Genomic DNA, 21,797 nt, shown 5'->3' on the forward strand with positions numbered 1-21,797 from the left:
TTTAGATAGATAGATCTAAAAAAAAAAATCTACATTTCAGCTTTAGTAGACTATGTACATATCAAAATAACAGCCCTGAGAAAGCATGTTATTAAAGGTGAAGAGTGGATTAAAATGCAGAAATAACTGCTTTTTTGTAAGCATTAGAGAGTTATGTTGGTAACATGCCTGCAAAAAACACTTATTGAGTAATACTTTGTGTATGTTTTGCAAGACTCAGCTTCATGTGTATCTTCCTTGGTATGAGGAGGAGAGTAATGATATGACAGTTTTCCAAACTAGTGTTAAAAGCTTAGGCTTTATTGAAACTCTTGTCTCAAAAGGTGGTGTGAAATGGCTGAAAGGCTTGAGGGCCGATTGCTGATCTCACAACAAAGGGAATGAAATATGTGGGGTTTGGCAGTGTTCCCAGTGTAGCTGTCAAAAATATTTTTTTTAAATATATTTTCTTTTTTTACTCAGAATAAACCTGCTCAGCCTTTGATGTTAAATTATTGCAAAGTGACAAAGAAAGCATTGCTCATTTGTATTAAAAACAAGCTAGGTGTCCCCAAACTTCTGATGGGCTGTCGAGCATGTTTAGATGCATACAAACATCTTTATCTGTCTCTCAGATCAACAGAAAGAAGAAGCAGTCTGACCTGGCTCTGCTCTTGAGTTTAAGTGATGCTTTCTCTGGGTGGCTTCTCATGCTTCTTATTGGACTACTGTCAGGTCAGTGACCCTCAACCAATACCACACATCTGTTCATTTCCTGTTTACCTTTTGATTTCTTGTTTACTCTTTTGCGTAACTTCCTCGGCGTCATTTAAGTTGCTTATGTGAATGTAGTATACTTACATAAGCAGTGTAACTGATGATATTGTAGCATCTTGGCGAGGAAGGAGACATGGGAGAGGCCTTGATTTCTGCTACAAGAAGTGCTCTTAATTAACACCAACAGTAAAGGCACATAAACACTATGGGAGGCAAATCCAGCCAAAAAAGAAATTAAAATTAAAACATTAAAATGTAAATACAAACCTCTTTTTGCCATTTCTTTTTCCAAACATCTGCGCAAATATCCTGGAAAATTTAAAAATGAAATGAAATACCTACATTTGCAATTTCATTTTTCACATGAGCGTGAGTCACTTGTGACAAAAATAAAATAAATGTAAAACAGCTATTTGTAATTTCATTTTAGTCGTTATTCTGATATTTCATGGCCAAATCTAAAATGAAAAAGCTAATAGAGAAAAGAAAATCCAAGCTTCGCTTTGGCTTTGGCTTTTCTTCATGAAATGCAGAATATGTGCCAAGACTAAAATCAAAATGCAACGTTTATGTTCTTGTTTCTTTTTCATATCATATTTGACAAAGTGAAAATGAAAATGCAAAATGGATAAATCAACAGCAAAGTGACTGTTTGTAATTCAGTTTTCGGCGTCGACGCGCTTTAAGTGTCAGAATGAAAAGGCAAATGCAAACAAACATCGGCACCACCTGCTGGAGATTTACTTTTCATTTCCCACTTTGCTTTTTCATTTTCAAACTGACCAACATGCAAATATATGTTAATTAGCACTAGGCGGGGCTGCGGGGTACATTTTAGGACATCCTCAGACCTCAGAGTCAGAATGGCATCATTCCTCAAGCTAAAAGACCTTGAGTCTCGAGAAGAACCATCGTCATGACTCAGATCTGGCGAAACTGAACATCAGAACGAACACCGTCAGACCAAACGGCCTCAGAGAAAAGGTATCAGACCAAACGAAAGCCTGGTCGAGCACATAGTGGTTCGTATAATTTAGAAAACTATTGTGTATATCGACATAAATGCCAGTATAACATTTTAACAGTTTTTTCTGAGGCCGTTTGGTCTAATGGCGTTTGGTCTGATGTTCAGTTTCATCAGATCTGAGTCATGACGATGGTTTTTCTCGAGACTCAAAGTCGTTTAGCTTGAGGAATGATGCCGTTCTGACTCTGAGGTCTGAGGATGTCCTAAAATGTACCCTGTGCCTAGTGCTAATTAACATATATTTGCATGTTGGTCAGTTTGAAAATGAAAGTAAATCTCCAGCAGGCGGCACCAATGTTTGTTTGCATTTGCCTTTTCATTCTGACACTTAAAGCGCGTCGATGCCGAAAACTGAATCACAAACTGTCACTTTGCTGTTGATTTTATCCATTTTGCATTTTCATTTTAATTTTGTCAGATATGCAGCCGATTGCTATGAAAAAGAAACAAGAACATAAACGTTGCATTTTGATTTTAGTTTTGACAAGTTTGGATTTTCTTTTCTCTATTAGCTTTTTCATTTTAGATATGGCCATGAAATATCAAAATAACGACTAAAATGAAATTACAAATAGCTGTTTTATTTTTATTTTTGTCACAAATGACTCGTGCTCATATGAAAAATGAAATTGCAAATGTAGGTATTTCATTTCATTTTCAATTTTGGCAGGATATTTGCACAGATGTTTGGAAAAAGAAATGGCATTTACATTTTAATGTTTTAGTTCTAATTTCTTTTTTTGGCTGGATTTGCCTCCCATAGTATGCCATGTTTGAGTAATGCATGTTGGGTAGTGTAGCGAGAGAATATTAATAGATGAAAACATGAAAAGGGTACAAAATCATGAATTCTATCAAACGGATGAGTCTGAAGGATGCAGTGATGTGCTACAGATTGTTACATAACAAATAACATATTAAATCCTAGTCTTAGGCCGAGATGCTCCTTTAATTATCAACCAAATACAACACAGTAGTAAGGGGAAAAATCTCCTCAGAGATGCTGTTGAGTGGTGGAGAGTGAGTTATAGGAGCGGTAAAGATGTGTGCTGTAAAGAGGAAAAAAAGAAACTTAATATCTAACTAGTAATATCTCTCTGAAAACTGCTGTTCATCAATATCTGTCTCACTATCTCTCATTCTCATTTCCTCTCTCTCCCTGTATATGCAGGGCTGTACAAAATAAGAAAAACACCACATGAAATATGCATACTCACTGGCTGTTTTATCAGAAACACCATATAGGTGCATGTTGTAGATTTTAAAATGACTGTAGTCCATGTGTTGCTGCACAATTTACCACACTCTACTTGAGGGGGTCTGAAATTCTGTAACCACAGACGTGCTGCAGCCAACAACTATAAACCTATAAAGTGCACCTATATGGTAGGTGTTTAATATCTTTTAACATATTTTCAGAAATTATGATCTATAAGTAAGATACATGTATTTTATGATCCTGCATATGGTCTAGTATAAATGGTTTGCTAGTGTAATTCTTTGTCTTCATCATCTTCTGTTTTCCTCTAATTCCTTTTTCTTTTTGCGCCCCCCCTCACATTCTTTTTCAGATTAGTTCAGATAGTTTTATCTTTCTCTGTCTTCTCCTCAGGAGCCTTAGCTGGAGGTATAGACATTGCAGCTCACTGGCTGACAGACCTGAAGGAGGGTGTTTGTCTGAACGGTTTCTGGTTCAATCATGAGCACTGCTGCTGGAACTCCAAGGAGACCACCTTCCAGGAGAGAGATAAATGCCCCCAGTGGAAGAGCTGGGCTGAGCTTATGGTGGGAGTCCCTGAGGTGGGTTCTGGTAGACATACACAGGTGCACACAAACAAGCCATATTATTTCTCTTTCTCACATACTCAGATGTTTGTGTCATCCACAGTGGGGGGCTTGATTCCAGTTTGTAGATGAAATGTTGTGAACTCTGGTAGGATCTGTATCTGAATCTACATCAGGGATTTTTCCCTCTCCAGATAGTTGTTTCATGTGAAAATTGATAACGTTTTGGTGAAACATTCAAAGCCCAAGAGCAGATATTTTGCTGCAGATGTTAATGGCTGAATCACTCTTCCGCTGTGGCTCGGGATGTACAGTGGTAATGACTCCATCTAGTGGCTGAGAGTGTTAAACCACAACAGGAAGTTGCAACTGCATGTTTTGAAACCAGAAAAGCTTTGTAAGCTTATTTGTCTAAAACCGGTTTTGGGCCTCAAGCGTTTGAGCTTAAGCATTCTTACTGTTCATTGTTCACCACACTAAGATCATATCTTCAATTTCACATCTTATCAAATAATACAGGTAACTATTTCATTCTGTACTGTTACTGTAAGGCAGACTATTAAGACCTTTTTTTCAGACACAAACTTAATTTTCTTTATTATTTTTGCAGTATGGAGTTTTGTGGATGTTGTATGTGCGTAGTATGTACCATATGCTTTACGCACATGGACATGAAAGAGTGAAGTGTGGATGATTGAGTGCTGATGGTGCTGTTCTGTCTGTGTGCACTAGGGGGCGAGTGCATATGTGGTGAACTATTTGATGTATGTGAGCTGGGCTCTGATCTTCTCCTTTCTGGCCGTCATCCTGGTCAGAGCCTTCGCCCCATATGCCTGCGGTTCAGGAATCCCTGAGGTAAAACATCTGTGTGTACATACTCACACATGCGCACGTTTTCTATCCTCACTTAATCTGTAGTCTTTTAAGAACCAAAATCGGTTTATTGGCTAAGCAGTTTGTCTTGGTGAGATTGATGCTTATGTAAGTGGACAATACAGAGTACAAATAATCAACACATAAACGTGATACACAGTAAAAACAGTATCACAGAATATTCAGATATATGACAAAGTAAAGGAAAACCTGAATAATTGAGCAGAGAAACATAACAAGTATAGGTGCTTTCAGATAGATGTAATCTTACTGTGCTCTGTGGTGTGTGTAAAATTAATCAATTATTTTTTTGTTTTATTTTTTATTTTTTTGTAGGGACAGTGAATAAAGTGACCTCTGCATTTAGATCTATGGGAGAGACTTTAGTAAAGGGCTAGAAATTGGTGGAAAGTGTATAATCAGTCACTGTGATGCTGTGCATTAGTGTAATATGTAAGGAAAAACAGAAGTGCAACTGTTCCTCAGGTGACTGAGAATGTCAGTGCAGGATGTGATCAGACTGTGTCAGCGAGCACAGGCTGTCCACAACTACATAGAGAGAGATATTATAGTAGGGTTGCAGCGCACAAACCCCTCGTAAAAAAGGCGAACGGACATTTGAGAGTTCAATGGTACAAAAACCATCAGCACTGTAATATGGTTATTTCAGTCATCTTTCACCATATCCTCCACAAGTGGATGAGCATGTGTGTGGCATACACCAAGAGAAGGATACAGCCCTACAGTGAGGGGGTCAGATAGCTCTGTTATGCTACATAGCGAATTTTGCTGGCATGTATTGGGTCCACTTATCCTGACTGACTTTTTTTTTTATTTATTTTTCTTTGTCACCCTTAAGTTTAGTTTATGTTTCTAATATCAAATGGTTAATTGGCCCTGTTTGTTTCAGTCAGGCGAAATGGAAACATTATGCCATACACTCATCCTCTGCATCAACTCTTCACTGAAACTGTATACGAGTTTGTGTGTTCTGAAAGTGGAACTGAGCATTACCAAAGCTCTTCTTGTCTAAGGTAGCTGTGACTTGTTTCTCCAGTTTCAGAGAGAAAAGCCACCTGTTGCATGATTTATTTCCTCTGCCACTCTAGTTAAGCCTTCAAGAGACTGAACCGTCTGCAGATGTTAAACCACAATTTGTGTAAAGCTGTGTGTATCAAAAAGCACTGAGCATCACCTTCTTTATAAATTGCGCTGTCAGGTAAAGAAGCCTTAAGATGAAAGACACTGTTACAGCTTTAATTCTTTAAGCCTTAAGAAATCGCTGAGCAAAAGGATCCAAATGAGTGAAAATGATATATTTCCTCAAAGGGCCTTTAAGTGGTGGGTTCCTGCCAAGAACAAGACGCTATCACGCAAATGATAATCCGGGGAAAGCTGTGGTTTCGCTCTATCCCTCCCTCAGATGCAAACATCCTGAGTAGATTAATGAATTAAGGCTTACTGATGATAATGTGTCTCTCAGGACATTTCTTCATTAGTCTCTCCTCTTTAAGGCCTTGTTGTTCTAAATGCACATACTCTTTTCTCTTTTCCTCTCATTTCTTTCTTCTTCTACATTTTCTCCCTCATTATTTTCTTTCTCTCTCTTTTACACTCTCTCTCTCTCAGATTAAGACAATCCTCAGTGGGTTCATAATCAGAGGTTACCTCGGTAAGTGGACATTGGTGATAAAGACCATCACTCTGGTCCTGGCCGTGTCATCAGGCCTCAGTCTGGGTAAAGAGGGTCCGCTGGTGCATGTGGCCTGTTGCTGTGGCAACATCCTCTGCCACCTCTTCGAAAAGTACCGCAAGAACGAGGCCAAGAGGAGAGAGGTAGGATCCATGAAATGAGGGAGGGAGCTGTGGAGAGAAAGGGAGAGGGGGAGAGTGGGAAATGGAGGCGGAGTGATGGTGAGATAAGAAAGAAGGGGTGGGCGATTGAAGTAATGCACAACAAGATAGGGGTAAAGTGGATGGGGAGAGATTTTAAAGCGGATGGGGAGGAACAAAGAAGAGAGGTTTCTTTGTGTTGTGGGCTTAAGAACAGTAATGTAATATGTAAAGATTTGCCTCCTACCATTCCAGAGACCACAGCCAAGTTAACCAAGCTAGACAGATTGGACAGCAGGCACACAGCCATGCTCTAGATTCTCTGTTAAATCAGAGTCAGCTGGACTGGAGCTGATATTAAAGGGATTGTTCAGCCAAAACAGTTTTCTTTTTACCCCAAATGTATCAGCCAAGACATGTTTGGTGTCTGAAATTAGCTTTTTAGTTTTGTATAGAAGCTACAAAGCCAGTTTAGCTAATGAGTATTAGTGAGTGTATTAATTAAAATGTTTGAACACCTATATATATGGGGAAAATTAAGGATAAAATATAAATTGTGTATGTGTGTGTGTATATATACACACACACACACACACACATACATGTGTGTGTATATACATATTTTTGCAAAGGTATGACACAATTTATATTTTATCCCAGTATGTTAATTTGCAGAAAAATGTCCTAATGGTCCTGTAGAGGATGTGTTAACTTGTTTTTACATAGAAAATCATTAAAGCATGGAATTTGACCAGGGGTGTTCGAACTTTGCATATGAGTGTGTTAATTATTTGTGTGAGTCTTTCTGCCCCTTATTTTTTTACATGTTTGTTGTGTTTTCTCAGGTCCTGTCTGCAGCGTCTGCTGTGGGTGTGTCTGTAGCTTTTGGAGCTCCTATAGGAGGAGTGCTTTTCAGTCTGGAAGAGGTATGAATTAGACCAGTGAAAATATAAACATGCACTACACGTATATAAGAAACGTAGTTATGCAAATGTGAGAGGAAAACTAAATGTATAAGTAAATCTGTGTTCCATGTCAAGGTACATAGTATACAGCCTCTGTTTTTGAAGTTGACTGTTATGAATCAGTAACAGTACACAGCATGCTGAAGTGTGTACCCTGCTGGTCAGAAGACTGGGGACACTTAGGTTTTCAAAATGTTTTTAATAGAAATAAGCATGTTTGTCAGCTGTTTAGATCTTGCCATATAAAAAAAAAATCTAAAACAACTGACAAAAGTCCTATCTTGGAAAAAAGAACAAACCCCACAGATTTACTGCCTTGTTGTGTTGTGAGGACTCATCATCCCTCAAACCTTTCAGTTGATGAAGAATGTGTTGTATATGGTTCTGTATAGAAAAGGTTTTGCTATTGCTGCGATGTCAAGCTTTTAACAATAGAAGAGCTGTTTTTGGTGCAATATAGAACCTTTTTTCAAATGGTTCTATATAGAATCATATACAACACATTCTCCATCAGTCTGAAGAACAATTCCACCATGCAAAGAACCATTTAAGCATGAAATGGATCTATATAAAACTCATGGTTCTAAATAGATCCATTTCCTTTACTAAAGAACCCTTGAAGAACCATCTTTTTTAAGTGTGTAGTGTAGCACTCAGTTTTGACTGTAGTTTTGTGCTTCTTTGTCTGTCTGTCCAGGTCAGCTACTACTTCCCTCTGAAGACATTGTGGCGCTCTTTCTTCGCTGCTCTGGTGGCGGCTTTCACCCTGCGCTCCATTAACCCGTTCGGGAACAGTCGCTTGGTTCTGTTCTACGTGGAGTTCCACACTCCGTGGCATTTCCTGGAGCTTTTCCCCTTCGTCCTTTTAGGTATTTTTGGTGGTCTGTGGGGGGCACTCTTCATCCGGGCGAATATTGCCTGGTGCCGGCGACGGAAGACCACCCGGTTGGGCCACTACCCCGTGCTGGAGGTTGTGGTGGTGGCTCTAGCCACAGCAGTCTTGGCTTTCCCCAACGAATACACCCGCATGAGCAGCAGCGAGCTGATCTCCGAGCTTTTTAATGACTGCAGCCTGCTGGACTCCTCAAAGCTGTGTGACTACACCCCTCTGGGCAAAGGCGGAGAAAGAACTGCAAACTTTAGCGAAACCACTAATGGGCTACCTGACCGGGCAGCAGGATCAGGGGTCTACACTGCCATCTGGCAGCTTGTACTTGCCCTGGTCTTTAAAATGTTCATCACCGTGGTTACTTTCGGCATGAAGGTACTGCAGCTAGTCCCTCATCTCTATTCTCAGAATTCTCTAACATGGGAATACAGGGACAGGGGAAGGTGTTTTAAGTTGGGCGTTGTGAAATTTTAAGCAGTGTGGCTTAACCGATGATGTCATTCAGTATGATTTGCAGTTTTTCATTCGATTCTTTTTGTTTTGTTTTTGTTTTTTTGGCTTATTTACATCAAACTGAGCGTGTCCAACAGTGTTATGTTGAGGCGAGAGAAGACAATAGATGCATATAACTGACACATCTAACCACTGACGCACATCAACACTCTGCTCTACAGTTCTGGACGAACTTTATAGATTGTTTAGATTGTTATGCGTTGTGGTAACCCACTTTGTCACACCCAACGACACACACAGATTTAACACTGAAACACCTACTGAGTGGGAGATATAACAGCTTATAAAATCTTCATATTAGATGACTTTTGAAAGTTTAAAAAACAATATTAGGCTGCCTTGGGGTTCAGAACTGGCCTCTATCTCTGCACTTTCTCTTTTTGGAGCTTTGCCTGCATATATATGAGCAACACAGCCCAAAAGTGGCCAACTGTGTTCAGCTCACCATAATGAAAATACAGCGTTCACGTAAACAGTGCAGCTACTGCAGCTTTTTAGAATATAAAAATACAAACTCTACTCCAAAACAAGCACACATGGATCTATACTACACTCAAATTAATGTAAAGTTCAGAACGTTCTGTTGTAATACTATTTTTAATAGTTGCAATCAGGGGATGCTGCAGCCCCACTTCCCACATCCTTGTGGGAATAAGTACATAATATATGTTTTGATGTTTAGTTATGCACCTGTTGTTGGTAGTAGAGACTGAAGTAGTGAGGCGTAATGATATCAGTATCGGCAGATATTTCCGTAACAATAATGGTCATCAGACAGATGTTTGATTTGACTTTTGATATTAGATATGATATTTAAAACTGATATTTGATGACGTATTTATCATACTCTGGTAGAGCAGAATGTTCAGGCGACGCTGGGTTACTGTACTAAAATATCTGCATTTGATTAATTTTACCATACTTGCAGTCCTCTACAGATTAATTAATAAGCAAAAAACTTTTTGTCATAATGCCAATCCAGGTGGATATAGTCCTAATTTCTACATTTTATAAATGTTTATGTATCAGCAGATATTTATATGAAAAATATTGGATATTAGCGACGGCCCACAATTACTTCAGTGCATTTCTGAACTAAATAGTCTCAGTTCAAGACCTTGTGTTATTTAGAGCAAGGTTTGGACAGATGTGATGTCACTTTTGGAACAACATAAGCCACCGTTTAGAAGTGGAATCAGTGTTCAAAAATGTGAAATCACTATTTTCAACAGTATAAATCCAGTCTGGTTGAAGATGTATTTATTAATTCAGATATGCTAATACTGTGCAAATTCATAAGTTTCAGAACATTAATAGGAAGCTGTAAATAAAAATTGTGAAGAATGGTGAATAGAGTTGTAGATGATAAAATAAGTGAAAGTATTATAAGATGAATATTCAGAATTTTCATATTCTAAAAGTGGAAATTAAATCTCGAGACAGATGCAACACCAAGAAAGTTAATGTAAATGAATAATAACAATATATAATTTATCTTTTATTTACTTCTAAAAATTATTGAAATGTTGAATGAAATAATGAATAAGAATTTCCTTTTCAGACCTATATTAAAATACCTATTGGTGTGAATAGTGTATCGTATTTAGATCTACACTGCAGAACTATTAATGTATATAAAATTTTTAAAAAATGTTAATATGAAGTGATTCTAAATATTTAAACAGTAATGTACATCAACCGTTTTGGGGCACTTTGCAAAGAACGTGAATGAAATTTGTGTGATGTTTGTAGCCAGTTTACATTCTTAATTAATTTTAACTGCACATTTAATTAAGTTTCATGATATAAAATGTAGGCTTAGAGTTTGCCATCATCATTGGTTGATACTCATATTCTGCAGTTTATGGATTTCAGCTGCTTCTTGTTCAATTTTTTTTCCCTCACTTTTTCTTTGCTCTTCTTTGCCACAGGTGCCCTCTGGTCTGTTCATCCCCAGCATGGCAGTGGGGGCGATAGCCGGCAGGCTGCTGGGCATTGGCATGGAGCAGCTGGCCTACTACCACCATGACTGGCCCATGTTTAAAGGCTGGTGCTCTCCTGGAGCCAAATGCATTACCCCGGGCCTTTACGCCATGCTTGGGGCAGCAGCATGTCTGGGTAAGATGCCTTAAACCAGCGGTTTCCAATCTTATCCACAAAAGGTTAGTGTGGCTGTGGGTTTCATTCCAAACAAGCGGAGGCATATATGATCATTTGTTGAATACTGAAATAAGCTGATTCCACTTTTTTAATGAGGTGTACTTCAGCTTTGGAATGAAAACCTGCAGCCACAGTAACCTAAAGCTGCACTCAAATATAAACAACTTTACAGAACTTTACAGAAACAACTTGAAGCACAGAAGTAGCAGGTCAAAAATTGCTTAATAGAATGATCACCCCTTAAAGTCAAGTGTGACCGTCTACCCACCTCTGAATAGATGGAAAGTTATTGTTGTGCTGACAGTCTAAAAGGTTTTATTTACATTTTTGGACATTGAAATATACAAAAGCTTGCAAAACAGAATGTAGATCAAATGTAAAAAGTAATTTTGTAACTTTGTAATTAAGTGTGTATGTGTCTGTGGTTGGTGTTGGAGCAAAATCTCATATCTCCAAAATGACTGCTTTACCTTACTTTTAGTGGGAGTCAATGAAACAAGATTTTTCTTCTAAGCATTTTGGAGCATTCCTATTGGTCCATTCATCATTAATTTTAATACAATGTAAAGGCCAGCTGACATTTACAAATTATGTCAAAACATTTTTTTGATTTTGTCAGGTTTTGTAATGACATATAGCGTGTTTTTATGTCCAAAAGTATGCGGAAACCTGAACATCACACCACATACATGAGCTTGCTGGACATCCCATTCCAAAACCACGGCCAATAATATGGAGTTGTCCCCCATTTGCTGCTATAACAGCCTCCACTCTTCTCAGTGCTTTCCACAAGACTTTAAAGTGTGTTTGTGGGAATTTGTGCCCATTCAGCCAAAAGAGCATTTGGGAAGTTAGGCACTGATGTTGGACAAGAAGGCCTGGCGTGCAGTCGATGTTCCGATTTCATTCCTTAGGGTGTTTTAATAGGGTTGAAGTCAGGATCCACAAGTTGGAAGCATATAATTGTCTAAAAGTTCCCGTAAGCTGTAACATTAACATTTACTCCTCACTGGAACTAAATGACCGATCCCAAACCCTGAAAAACAGCCCCAAACATTATCCCTCCTCCACCAAACTTTACTGTTGGCACCATGCATTCCTGCAGGTAGCGTACTCCTGGCTTCTGGAGATGGCTCAGTTTAGTGTCAGGTGGAATAACCTCAGGAAAACCATTAAAATGTGTAATTATAATAATAATATTTATTTATTTGAAATGGAACTCAAGTTCAAGGACCAAGGTTTCCAGGAGTGTCCAAGTTTAATTAAAAATTACTCTGAAAAGTCAGGTTGCACAACCAGTTAATGTCAAATGGTTTGTCCAGACCAGTACAGCTTTAATAACTGAAACATACAGTTAAAAGATTTGATAACACTAACTATATTTCAGATATAAAATGCACATAGATATAAATGCACATAGATATGTGCTCATATAAAAATGCACATCATGATTTTTTAAAGTTGTCGTTTTTGAAATCTATATTTGTGATTGATTCATTTACGTATGACAAGTGTATATATAATGTGCATTGAATGTAAAGCAGAATGACAACAATAAAAGTCAAGTCAAGGTCAAGTCAAATTTATTTATATAGCGCCTTTTACAACAGATGTTGTCACAAAGCAGCTTTACAAAGAATCCGAGTCCACGCCCCTAGTGAGCAAGCCTTGGCGACAGTGGCAAGGATAAACTCCCTCAAAAGGAGGAAGAAACCTTGAGAGGAACCAGACTCAAAAGGGGAACCCATCCTCCTCTGGTCAACACCGGATAAGAGGACAGACACAAAACAGTATAAGTGGATACAGTTTAACACCACTGTGCAGTGCGCCGGCCGCATCTCAGGTCAGACCCTCTTAGGACAGGCAGCCGCTCAGCTCAGGGAAAGGGGGGGGGGGTGTCGAGAGGGACATAGTTAGAAAAACAAATTAACCAAAAGCTCAACTAAACAGGTAAGTTTTAAGCCTAGACTTAAAGATGGAGGCTGTGTCTGAGTCCCGAACACAGACTGGTAGGCTATTCCAAAGCTGGGGGGCTTTGTATGAAAAGGCTCTTCCCCCTGACGTAACTTTATTTATTCTGGGTACTAATAATGAGCCCGCACCTTGTGATCTAAGTGGGCGTGTCGGTTGATATTAGGAAATAAGGTCACTGAGGTACTGAGGAGCAGGCCATTCGAAGCTTTATATGTCAGTAGAAGAATTTTGTACTCAATGTGGAATTTAACTGGCAACCAATGTAAGGTACACAAAATTGGGCTAATGTGGTCGAATTTCCTGGTTTTGGTGAGAACTCTGGCTGCAGCGTTCTGGACTAACTGAAGCTTGTTAAGGTTTTGGCTGGAACAACCAGAAAGCAGAGCGTTACAGTAATCTAACCTGGACGTGATGAAGGCGTGAACTAACGTTTCTGCATCCTGTAGCGAAAGACTTTTAACTTGGGCTTAAAGCAGAACCCTCCATGGCCCTCCCATCTACTTTCCACCAATAGGAATGTGTTTGCTCATAGTTTTAATTAGTAGTGTTTGTTTAACTAAAGCCTTGATCCTCAGTGTCAACTGTTGTTGCCCATTTGTAGCCCAGAAGTTTCACAGCTCATAAAGCTTTAAGCTGGCACGCACATGTGCGCTCTAAGCCGTGCTGGAGCCGGGCCTGGCTGAGGGATGTTAAATGGAGATCACTGAGCTATGGAATCCCATCTGATGAGGGAAAATGTGTATTTGGCAGTTTGGATTTTCCAAATGGTTTGTTGTCGTTATTATGGAGCTGTGCTCTTTGATCTAAAATCTCCGCTAAATTCTCAGCTCCGGTCTTCCGTGACAGTGCAGGAACAAACATTCTTGCATATGTAAAACTTTTTCAGATCCCGGCTGTGGCTGCCTTGTTAATTTTGCATGAATGAAAAAATGCTTGTGTGCAAAGCCATTTCGTGAGAGCGCTTGGCTGCCTCTGCACACTCGTCATCAAAACTTTCTTCCTGTCTCTCCCTTTATTCCACTCCCTTTCTCATTTCCTTCCACACTTTCTCTGTCTCCCTTCATTCTGCCTTCTCGATTAATGTTTCTTTCTCTCTTGTTCCTTCACCATCTCTGCACGTTTATATCATTTTTTTTTTTTCTTTTCACCTGTTTCTTTACCCCCTTCAATGTTTCTCCTTCTCTTCTTCTTTCTTTCTTTCTTTCTTTCTTTCTTTCCATTCTGCTGCCTTTCTCTTTCATCAGCCTTTGTCCTTCTTTTTCCATTCACCATCTCTGCACAGGCTCTCAACAATGTTTATTCTTCATCTCTGTCCATTTATTCCTCTCCCTCTCTCTTGTTTCTCCTCCTTTTCTTTTTTTTTCTGCCTTCATTCATCTTTCTTATCTAATTTCTTACTTAATCTTCTCTCCTTTCTTCTCCCTGTACACTCTCCTAATATTTGTCTTCATCTCTCTCTCTTTATTCCTTCCCTTTTCATCATTCCTCCTTCTTTTTCTTTCTTTCCATCCTGCTTCCTTTCTCTACCCTCATCTGTCCAGCGCTTTTCATTTTTCTGTCCCTCAATCTTTGTGCTTTCTTTTTCCTTAACCATCCCTGCATACTCTACTCTTCATTTTTTTGCGTGTGTATTCCTCTCCGTTCCTTTATTCCTTCTCCTTTCCCCTCTCCTGCCTCTCTTTTTTCCTTTCTATATCATGCTGTCTTTCTCTGTTTTCATCTGTACATTGCTCTTCTTCCTCCCTCAGTCTTTCTTGCCTTCCCTCTCTTCCCTTCACCTTTCCTGCACATTCTGCTCATCAGTTTTTGTCCTCATATCTGTCTCTTTTCTTCCTCCTCTCTGTTTCTCCTCTTTGTTTTCATTTCATCCTGATAACTTTCTCTACTTTCATCTGTCCATCTCTTTTTTTTTTCTGTTTCTTTATGTTCTTCCTTGTCCCTTCACCATCCCTTTACAGTTTCTTCATCAATTTTATTCCTCTACCCTTTCCTCTTTTTTTCTCTCTCATCATCTGTCCATCTCTTAATATATCACCCTCCTTCAGTCTTCTGGCCTTCCCTCATCTTTCCCTCTAGTCATTCTTTTTTTTATTATTTTAACCCAGTTTGCACCAAATTTAGGTGCCAGTCACACCTTCTAGCTATAGTTTATTCTCATGAATGTGAAAAATACCAATTTAAATGACCAAATTCTCATTTCTGCTCAGATCTCAAAATATATGGTGTGTTTTTTTTGTTTGTTTGTTTGTTTGTTTTTTTTTGGCAACTCTTCACAATCTGTATACTTGTGTCTGACTAATTTTAAAGCTTAATATTACAATGTATATTTTTGTAAAAAATAGTATTTTGCAATTTTTTCTCATTACTGGAACACAATGACACCCATTAAGGTCTTTCTTTTGCTTGTACCACATAAGTTTAAAAAGGAAAACATTAAAATAAAGAGGTTTAACTGTTAGATAGTAATAAAAACTTTTTTTTTCTAATTAAAAAAGCAATTAACTGATTTTTTACATTTATTTAGTTATGGATATTTATTACTCTTACTTTTAATTGCAAAACTACGGTTCTTCATGGGTTCTTTAGTAAAGACGATGGTTCTATATCGAACCATTACACTTAAAGAGTGCATGCTTAAATGGTTCTTTGCATGGTGAAATAGTTCTTCAGATTGATGGAGAGTGTGTTGTATATGGCTCTACATAGAACCTTTCTGAAAAGGGTTCTACGTAGCACCAAAAAGTGTTCTTCTATTCTTACAAGCTTGACATTATACCAGTAAAAGAACCCTTTTTGGTGATATATAGTACCCTTTTTGAAAACAGTTCTATATTACAACACATTCTCCATCAATCTGAAGAACCATTTAACCATGCAAAGAATACTTTAAGCATGCAAATAATTCTTTGAGTGTTCACGGTTCTATATAGAACCATTGTCATTGCTAAAGAACCATTGAAGAACCATCTTTTTAAAGAGTGAATTATTACAGAGCTCCAGTTGATCTGTGTGATGCTTATGGCACTCAAATAATTATGGACATATTTCAAGGTGGTTATGTGAGAATGAGCCCTATGTCTGCCTATATCATATGACAGCTACTAACCCTCAATCTTTCTGACCATTATCACTGTGTCTTCACCTCCATCAAGGTGGTGTTACACGAATGACCGTCTCTCTGGTGGTTATCATGTTCGAGCTAACTGGTGGACTGGAGTACATCGTGCCTTTGATGGCGGCCACCATGACTAGTAAGTGGGTGGCGGACGCTCTGGGCCGAGAGGGCATCTACGAGGCACACATCCGCCTCAACGGTTACCCCTTCCTGGAGCCCAAAGAGGAGTTTGAGCAAAAGACGCTGGCCATGGACGTGATGCGACCGAGGAGGAACGACCCTCCACTGTCCGTCCTAACGCTGGATGGAATGACCGTGGAGGAGGTGGAGGGGATGATATCTGACACATCGTACAGTGGCTTCCCCGTGGTGGTCTCACATCAGTCTCAGAGGCTAGTGGGCTTTGTGCTGCGAAGGGACCTGGTGATATCAATAGGTGAGCAGGCCTCAAGTGTATGTTTGGTTCATTTTTTGTTTGAAAGTGTGGACAGAGGGCGAAGCCAAGGAATGGCCAGAATCATTCTAGCATAAAACTTGGCCACCCTCCCAGGCATTCCAGTTATGCAAGATAAAACAAGAAAGTAAGCTCTGTATGCATTATCAGGGCAGATTTTTTATTCAGATATTTTTCTCCAACAGTTTCCCATTCCAGTCAAATCAGTGAGTATAAAATGACTTGTAAAAGCTCCCCTGAGCATGAGTAGGTAGACATCCATCATATGCTGTTCATCCATCATTTCTTCTAAAAAGGTTTTAATAGGACATTTGTACCCCCTTTGCTGCAGTAACAGTTTCTACTCTTTTGGAGAGGTTTTAAAACTAGATGTTTGAACATTGCTGTGAGTATTTGATTGCGTTCGGGCACAAAAGCATTAGTGAGGTCAGGTACTGATGTTGGAAGATTAGTTCTGGATCACAAACTCCACTCTAGCTCATCCCAAAGGTATTGGATAGTGGTCCATCACTCCAGACAGCACCGTTTGACTGCTTCACAGCCCAGTGCTGGGAGACTTTATACCCCTTGGCATTGGGCATGTTGACCTTAGTGTGTAATTCTATTAGCAATGCTTTTTCTTCGTAGATTATACTAGGTGAAAACCCTAAACCCTAAAACAACTCCATTATTTCCTCTCTTCTAGATAATGCACGTTGTTGCCAGGATGGCATTGTAGGAGCATCGCGTGTACTCTTCACCGAACACGCTCCTTCACAGCACCAGGGTGGTCCTCCTCCACTCAATTTGCGCCCTATCCTGGACCTCAGTCCTCTGGTCATCACTGACCACACACCCATGGAGATCACTGTGGACATCTTCCGCAAGCTTGGCCTCCGCCAGTGCCTCGTCACACAGAACGGGTGTGTATTAAAAATATGGTTATTTTAAAATGTCAATTACTGACGCAAACTGATTCTTACATGCAAGGCCTGAACATATTTCAGCGCATTTTTTTTATATATATGTATTAGGCGTACATCAGTTTATTTTCCTCTTTGATTTCTTTTTTTGTATTTTCTGGTTGCTGTGTTTTTTATATATATATAATATATATACGTTTTTTTTTTGTTGTTGTTTTTTATTTTTGTCTATAACTGAGTAATAGAGCCCAAACGGTATATCAGTTTGCCACTAATATCACCCAATATTGACAAGCTTCACCCCCAATGCTACACAATTATTATTATTTAAGGATGTTTGGTTCAGTTTATAATGACACTCTGGCCAAAATGAAAATTTAACCATCTCTATGTCTGTTGTAAACGGGCTCACTTACATGTTACAGCGGAGCTGGAGTGGTCGCTAGAGTCAGATTTTACAATTTAAAGGCTAGGAAAAGCCTCCTTCTGATTATGTATCTTGAAGGTGGGAGTATTTTTAAAATCTTGAATTTTTTTTTTTCTTTTTCTTTATTTTTCTTTATTTGTACTTATTTACCTTTTTTGGCTCCTAGCCCACTATATATTAACACTGCACTTTGGGCCCACACAGACCAAATGTTTTGGGCTTCCCGGTTTTAATAAAAAATGATAATGGGGGAGATCAGTCTAACATTAAGCATGTTACTGGTAGTTGGGTGGTTCCTGACTTTGGCTCACTGAGCACTGAAAACATACTAATTGTAGCTTTGACCAGTGAAATCACAATCTCTCAGCTCATTATTCTCTATAGCCTCCAGCAGAGGTATCTCTGGGCTGTGTTTTGCCTTTAACGTAACGGGATTGACATGGATGTGTGTGTGTGTGTGTGTGTGTGTGCGTGCGTGCGTGCGTGCGTGCGTGCGTGCGTGCGTGCGTGCGTGCGTGCGTGTGCGTGTGCGTGTGTGCGTGTGTGCGTGTGTGCGTGTGCGTGTGTGTGTGTGCGCGCAAGTGAAAGATGAGCAGGCTGTTTATCTTTCTTTGCATCCCTGGAGCCAGACTTACTCCCAGCACAACAAATGGAAATGACATCTGTGAGCGATTGAGGGATTGAGAAACTGTTCAGGACACACACACACACACACACACACACACACGCGCGCGCGCATGTGGTCTTGAATATTCATACGTGTGTCTAAGTGAGCACACATTTCTTGTTCTAGAGTAAAACTAACGAAGCTCTTCTGTCTTGTTTTCTCATATTTGTGTGTCGCTGTCAGGATAGTTGTTTTTGTTACTGCTCAACTGAAATAATTTTCACCTGTCAATCTTTTCTCTCTTTTTCTGTGACTGTCACGATCTTTCCTTTCTTTCTTTCCTTCCCTCGCCTGGCTTTCACTCTCTCCCCATCGTTCTTTCTCTCACTCTTTCTCTCAATTTCTTTATCTCACTTTTCTTTTTCTGTCTTTCCCTTTTTTGTCTTTCCCCTCTTTCTCCCACCTTTCTCTTTCATCCTTCTGCCTCTTTGCTTATTCTCTCTTTCTCTCTTTTTTCCACCCTCTCTCCCCCTCTCCCTCTCTCTCTCTTATCCTTTCTGCTTTTTTCTTTGTCCTTTTCCCTTTTCTTTTTTTCTCTCTTCACCTCTCTCTGCCTTTTCCCCTTTTCTCTCTGTCTCTTGCCCCCTTCTTTGGTCTCTGTCTCATGCTCTCTCTGTCTCGTGCTCTCTCTGTCTCATGCTCGCTCTCTCTCTCTCTCTCTCTCTCTCTCTCTCTCTCTCTCTCTCTCTCTCTCTCTCTCTCTCTCTCTCGCTCTCTCTCTCTCTCTGTAGGCGTCTGTTGGGGATCATCACTAAGAAGGACATTTTGAAGCACATGGCTCAGATGGCCAATAGAGATCCTGACTCTATCCTGTTTAACTGAGGAGGATTGTTTTCTGGACTTTGGTAGGAGAGACTCGTACAGAAACCTTGTTTCCTTCATATGAACACTCATCTGAGCCTGGATAGGATCGTCCAGTCGCCACCTAAATGTGCCTGTGTGGGAGGTATTGTGGGGTTTGTGTTACTGATACAGTGTGAGCATGGCTCCAGGCTGCTTTTATACCAGCAGAGCGGGGCAAGCCTGGACACGATGTCCCGCTACTGGAGGTTTCATTTCTTCTCCAGCTTAGCTTAAAGCTGGAGGGCATTGATGGGAAAGCATATGAAAGGCATAGACACTGCTGTTGACATTAAACACAACCTGCCATTGACTGCTGCACTAATACACACACACACCATGGACACCACTGGAGGACCAGTTACTCTGCGCAAACCACTGCTGGTGCAAATCTCTATGACACTGCCACCATACCACCAAACCATATCACCAAAAATGCCTGTCTAGACCGAAGACTGTTCTAATAAGCACATAAACACTCACATCCACATGCACTCACTGGAGTACCTGTTACTCCACATGCACCCTCCTTGATCCAGATTTTTTCCCTAAAGCCTCTAATATCACCAAAACATTCCTTATTTGACCAAAGCCTGTTTTAATACATTCCCATGCTTAGACATACCCAAACACAAATCACTCATCACTGTCATATCAAAACCTCATAACTAGGGTTGGGCAACATGGCAAAAATATAATATCACTATACATGATATCTTTACATTATGTGATATGTATCATGATATTTAGTTTTTCTGAGTGTGATATGTTGGCACAGACAGAATCTGTAATGCCACACTTAAAATGTTATCAAAAGCGATGAATACATTGATTTTTATTTAACATTTCATATGCTGCACTAAATCCAGTTAAACAGGGCTAATTTTGATCTCTTTGTAATGAAATATGCAGCTGTTCAGTGTTCTGTAAGTACTGATGAAATCATTTCTTGTTACTGACCAAATTACTTCAATACTGTTGAAAGTATTGAGAAATTTCATGGCATTCAATTTCTAAGAAGTCAGTTTTATCAGTGTCAGTGGGCCAATAATCATGCTTATACAGCTGATTGGCTGTCTAAATGATACTGCATGTCGTTCCTGTCCAAAACAGTAACTTTAAAAGAAAAGGCAAAATTGTTCTTTACCTTCAATGTAAGTTAATGTAAAGAGATTTTATTCGAAGCAGTTTTGGAGCATTTCTATTGATCCAATCATAATGAAATTTCCACACACTGTAAAGGACAGCTGCTGAGCTCAAATCATACTGAAAAATAAAAACAGCAAAAAATTGAGTTCTTTTTTGGACAGCGACGTTATGCATGTCATTAACGTAAGCGCTTCTTAATTAGTCTGTTGTGGTCAGTAAATCTGCTCATTTGTAGCACCTCGATATCAACGGGCAGTATCATTAACAAATCGGTATCGAAGTTAAGGTATTGGTGTTTGTATCAATATCATTTTGAATGATACCTAGCCCTATTGACAGTATGCTCAGAAAAGCTTATTGTGGCATATTGTGATGTCATTTAGCATGATACAATAAAATATTGTCATGCTGCCCAACCCTACTTTTGTTTATTTATTTATTTATTTGATATAATTTGAAAATACCAGCTACTCTTTACCTTTTACATTGAGTGAATAAATTATTGCACATGGACCGATAGAAATGGTCCAAAATACAAATTACTTGGGGGAAAAAAAAATCACATTAACATACATCAGCATTTTTTTCTTCTTTTGTAAGGTTACCATTTCTGAGGTTATAACAGTCATCATTTGGTCAGGGATCTTGAAGTCTGTGTTAAGCATTTTGTTTCATTTTGTACTCATTTAAAAGCAAATTGCACCAATTTTTTTTTAAAACTTTCTGCATTTTCAGCCATTGCTCATTCAGAGTGAAACGTGATATGGTTAATTGTAGAGAAATGTACAGACTTTTTCTTTACAGTGGTGCTAATAGGAACCAGGGGTTGTGATGTCCACAGCTCAAATAGCTATTTTATTTACTGTCCAAAGGACTGGTGAAAATACATGTCTTCTGCTTTCTTTTTATGCATAATGTTGGCAAAATAGTGGTAAATCAGAAAACATTTGCCTCAAAAGAACCTGCATGTACCTCTTCACCACGAATGTATTTTTTAAAATACATTTTAGGCCAAAACATTACCTTAAAACTGTCTTAAAACAACATCTCAGCCAGCATATGTTTGACACATTCATTTCTGTGAGGGAGCTCTTAGAGGCATTAAACAGCCAATAATCTGGTTCCTATCACCACCACTGTGAACAATCCTTCACAAGTTTCCCTGGAACAGATAATTTCACTTGAAACCACACTGAGTCACTGTTTACATCTTCATGATTTAATTATGCAGAAATGTTTGATCTGTGGAATTTCCCTTTAAGGTTTCTGTGTGATCTCAGTAGGAAGCCATGGCAGGTGAGGTGAGGCGAGGCATTCTGGGAAAGTTCTGCAGTGGTCTGTGTTTGTGTTCTAGGTGACGTGTCTGAACTTGCCTGGGTCAGACAATCGCTGTGGGAAGTGGGCGAGAGATGAGACGAGGGTGTATCATGTTTAAAAGTCACACACTCTGTCTTGCGCTCCCTCGCAC

The 21,797-nt window shown here is 39.3% G+C and overlaps 1 protein-coding gene across 1 annotated transcript in view; it reads left to right on the forward strand.

Moving 5' to 3' along the window:
• Positions 1–20,360, forward strand: part of clcn5b (chloride channel, voltage-sensitive 5b) — a 32,036-nt gene extending 11,676 nt beyond the window's left edge. The window contains exons 4-13 of the mRNA XM_036597117.1: positions 615–714; positions 3,396–3,583; positions 4,301–4,423; positions 6,071–6,277; positions 7,120–7,200; positions 7,937–8,503; positions 10,573–10,759; positions 15,928–16,326; positions 17,030–17,246; positions 19,072–20,360. Of these exons, the coding sequence (XP_036453010.1) occupies positions 615–714; positions 3,396–3,583; positions 4,301–4,423; positions 6,071–6,277; positions 7,120–7,200; positions 7,937–8,503; positions 10,573–10,759; positions 15,928–16,326; positions 17,030–17,246; positions 19,072–19,162 (2,160 nt within the window). The 3' untranslated portion in view covers positions 19,163–20,360. The remainder of the gene's footprint in view (positions 1–614; positions 715–3,395; positions 3,584–4,300; positions 4,424–6,070; positions 6,278–7,119; positions 7,201–7,936; positions 8,504–10,572; positions 10,760–15,927; positions 16,327–17,029; positions 17,247–19,071) is intronic.
• Positions 20,361–21,797: the final 1,437 nt, after the last annotated feature.

The sequence above is a fragment of the Colossoma macropomum genome, unplaced genomic scaffold (genome assembly GCF_904425465.1).
Source record: "Colossoma macropomum unplaced genomic scaffold, Colossoma_macropomum, whole genome shotgun sequence".
Lineage (NCBI taxonomy): Eukaryota > Metazoa > Chordata > Actinopteri > Characiformes > Serrasalmidae > Colossoma > Colossoma macropomum.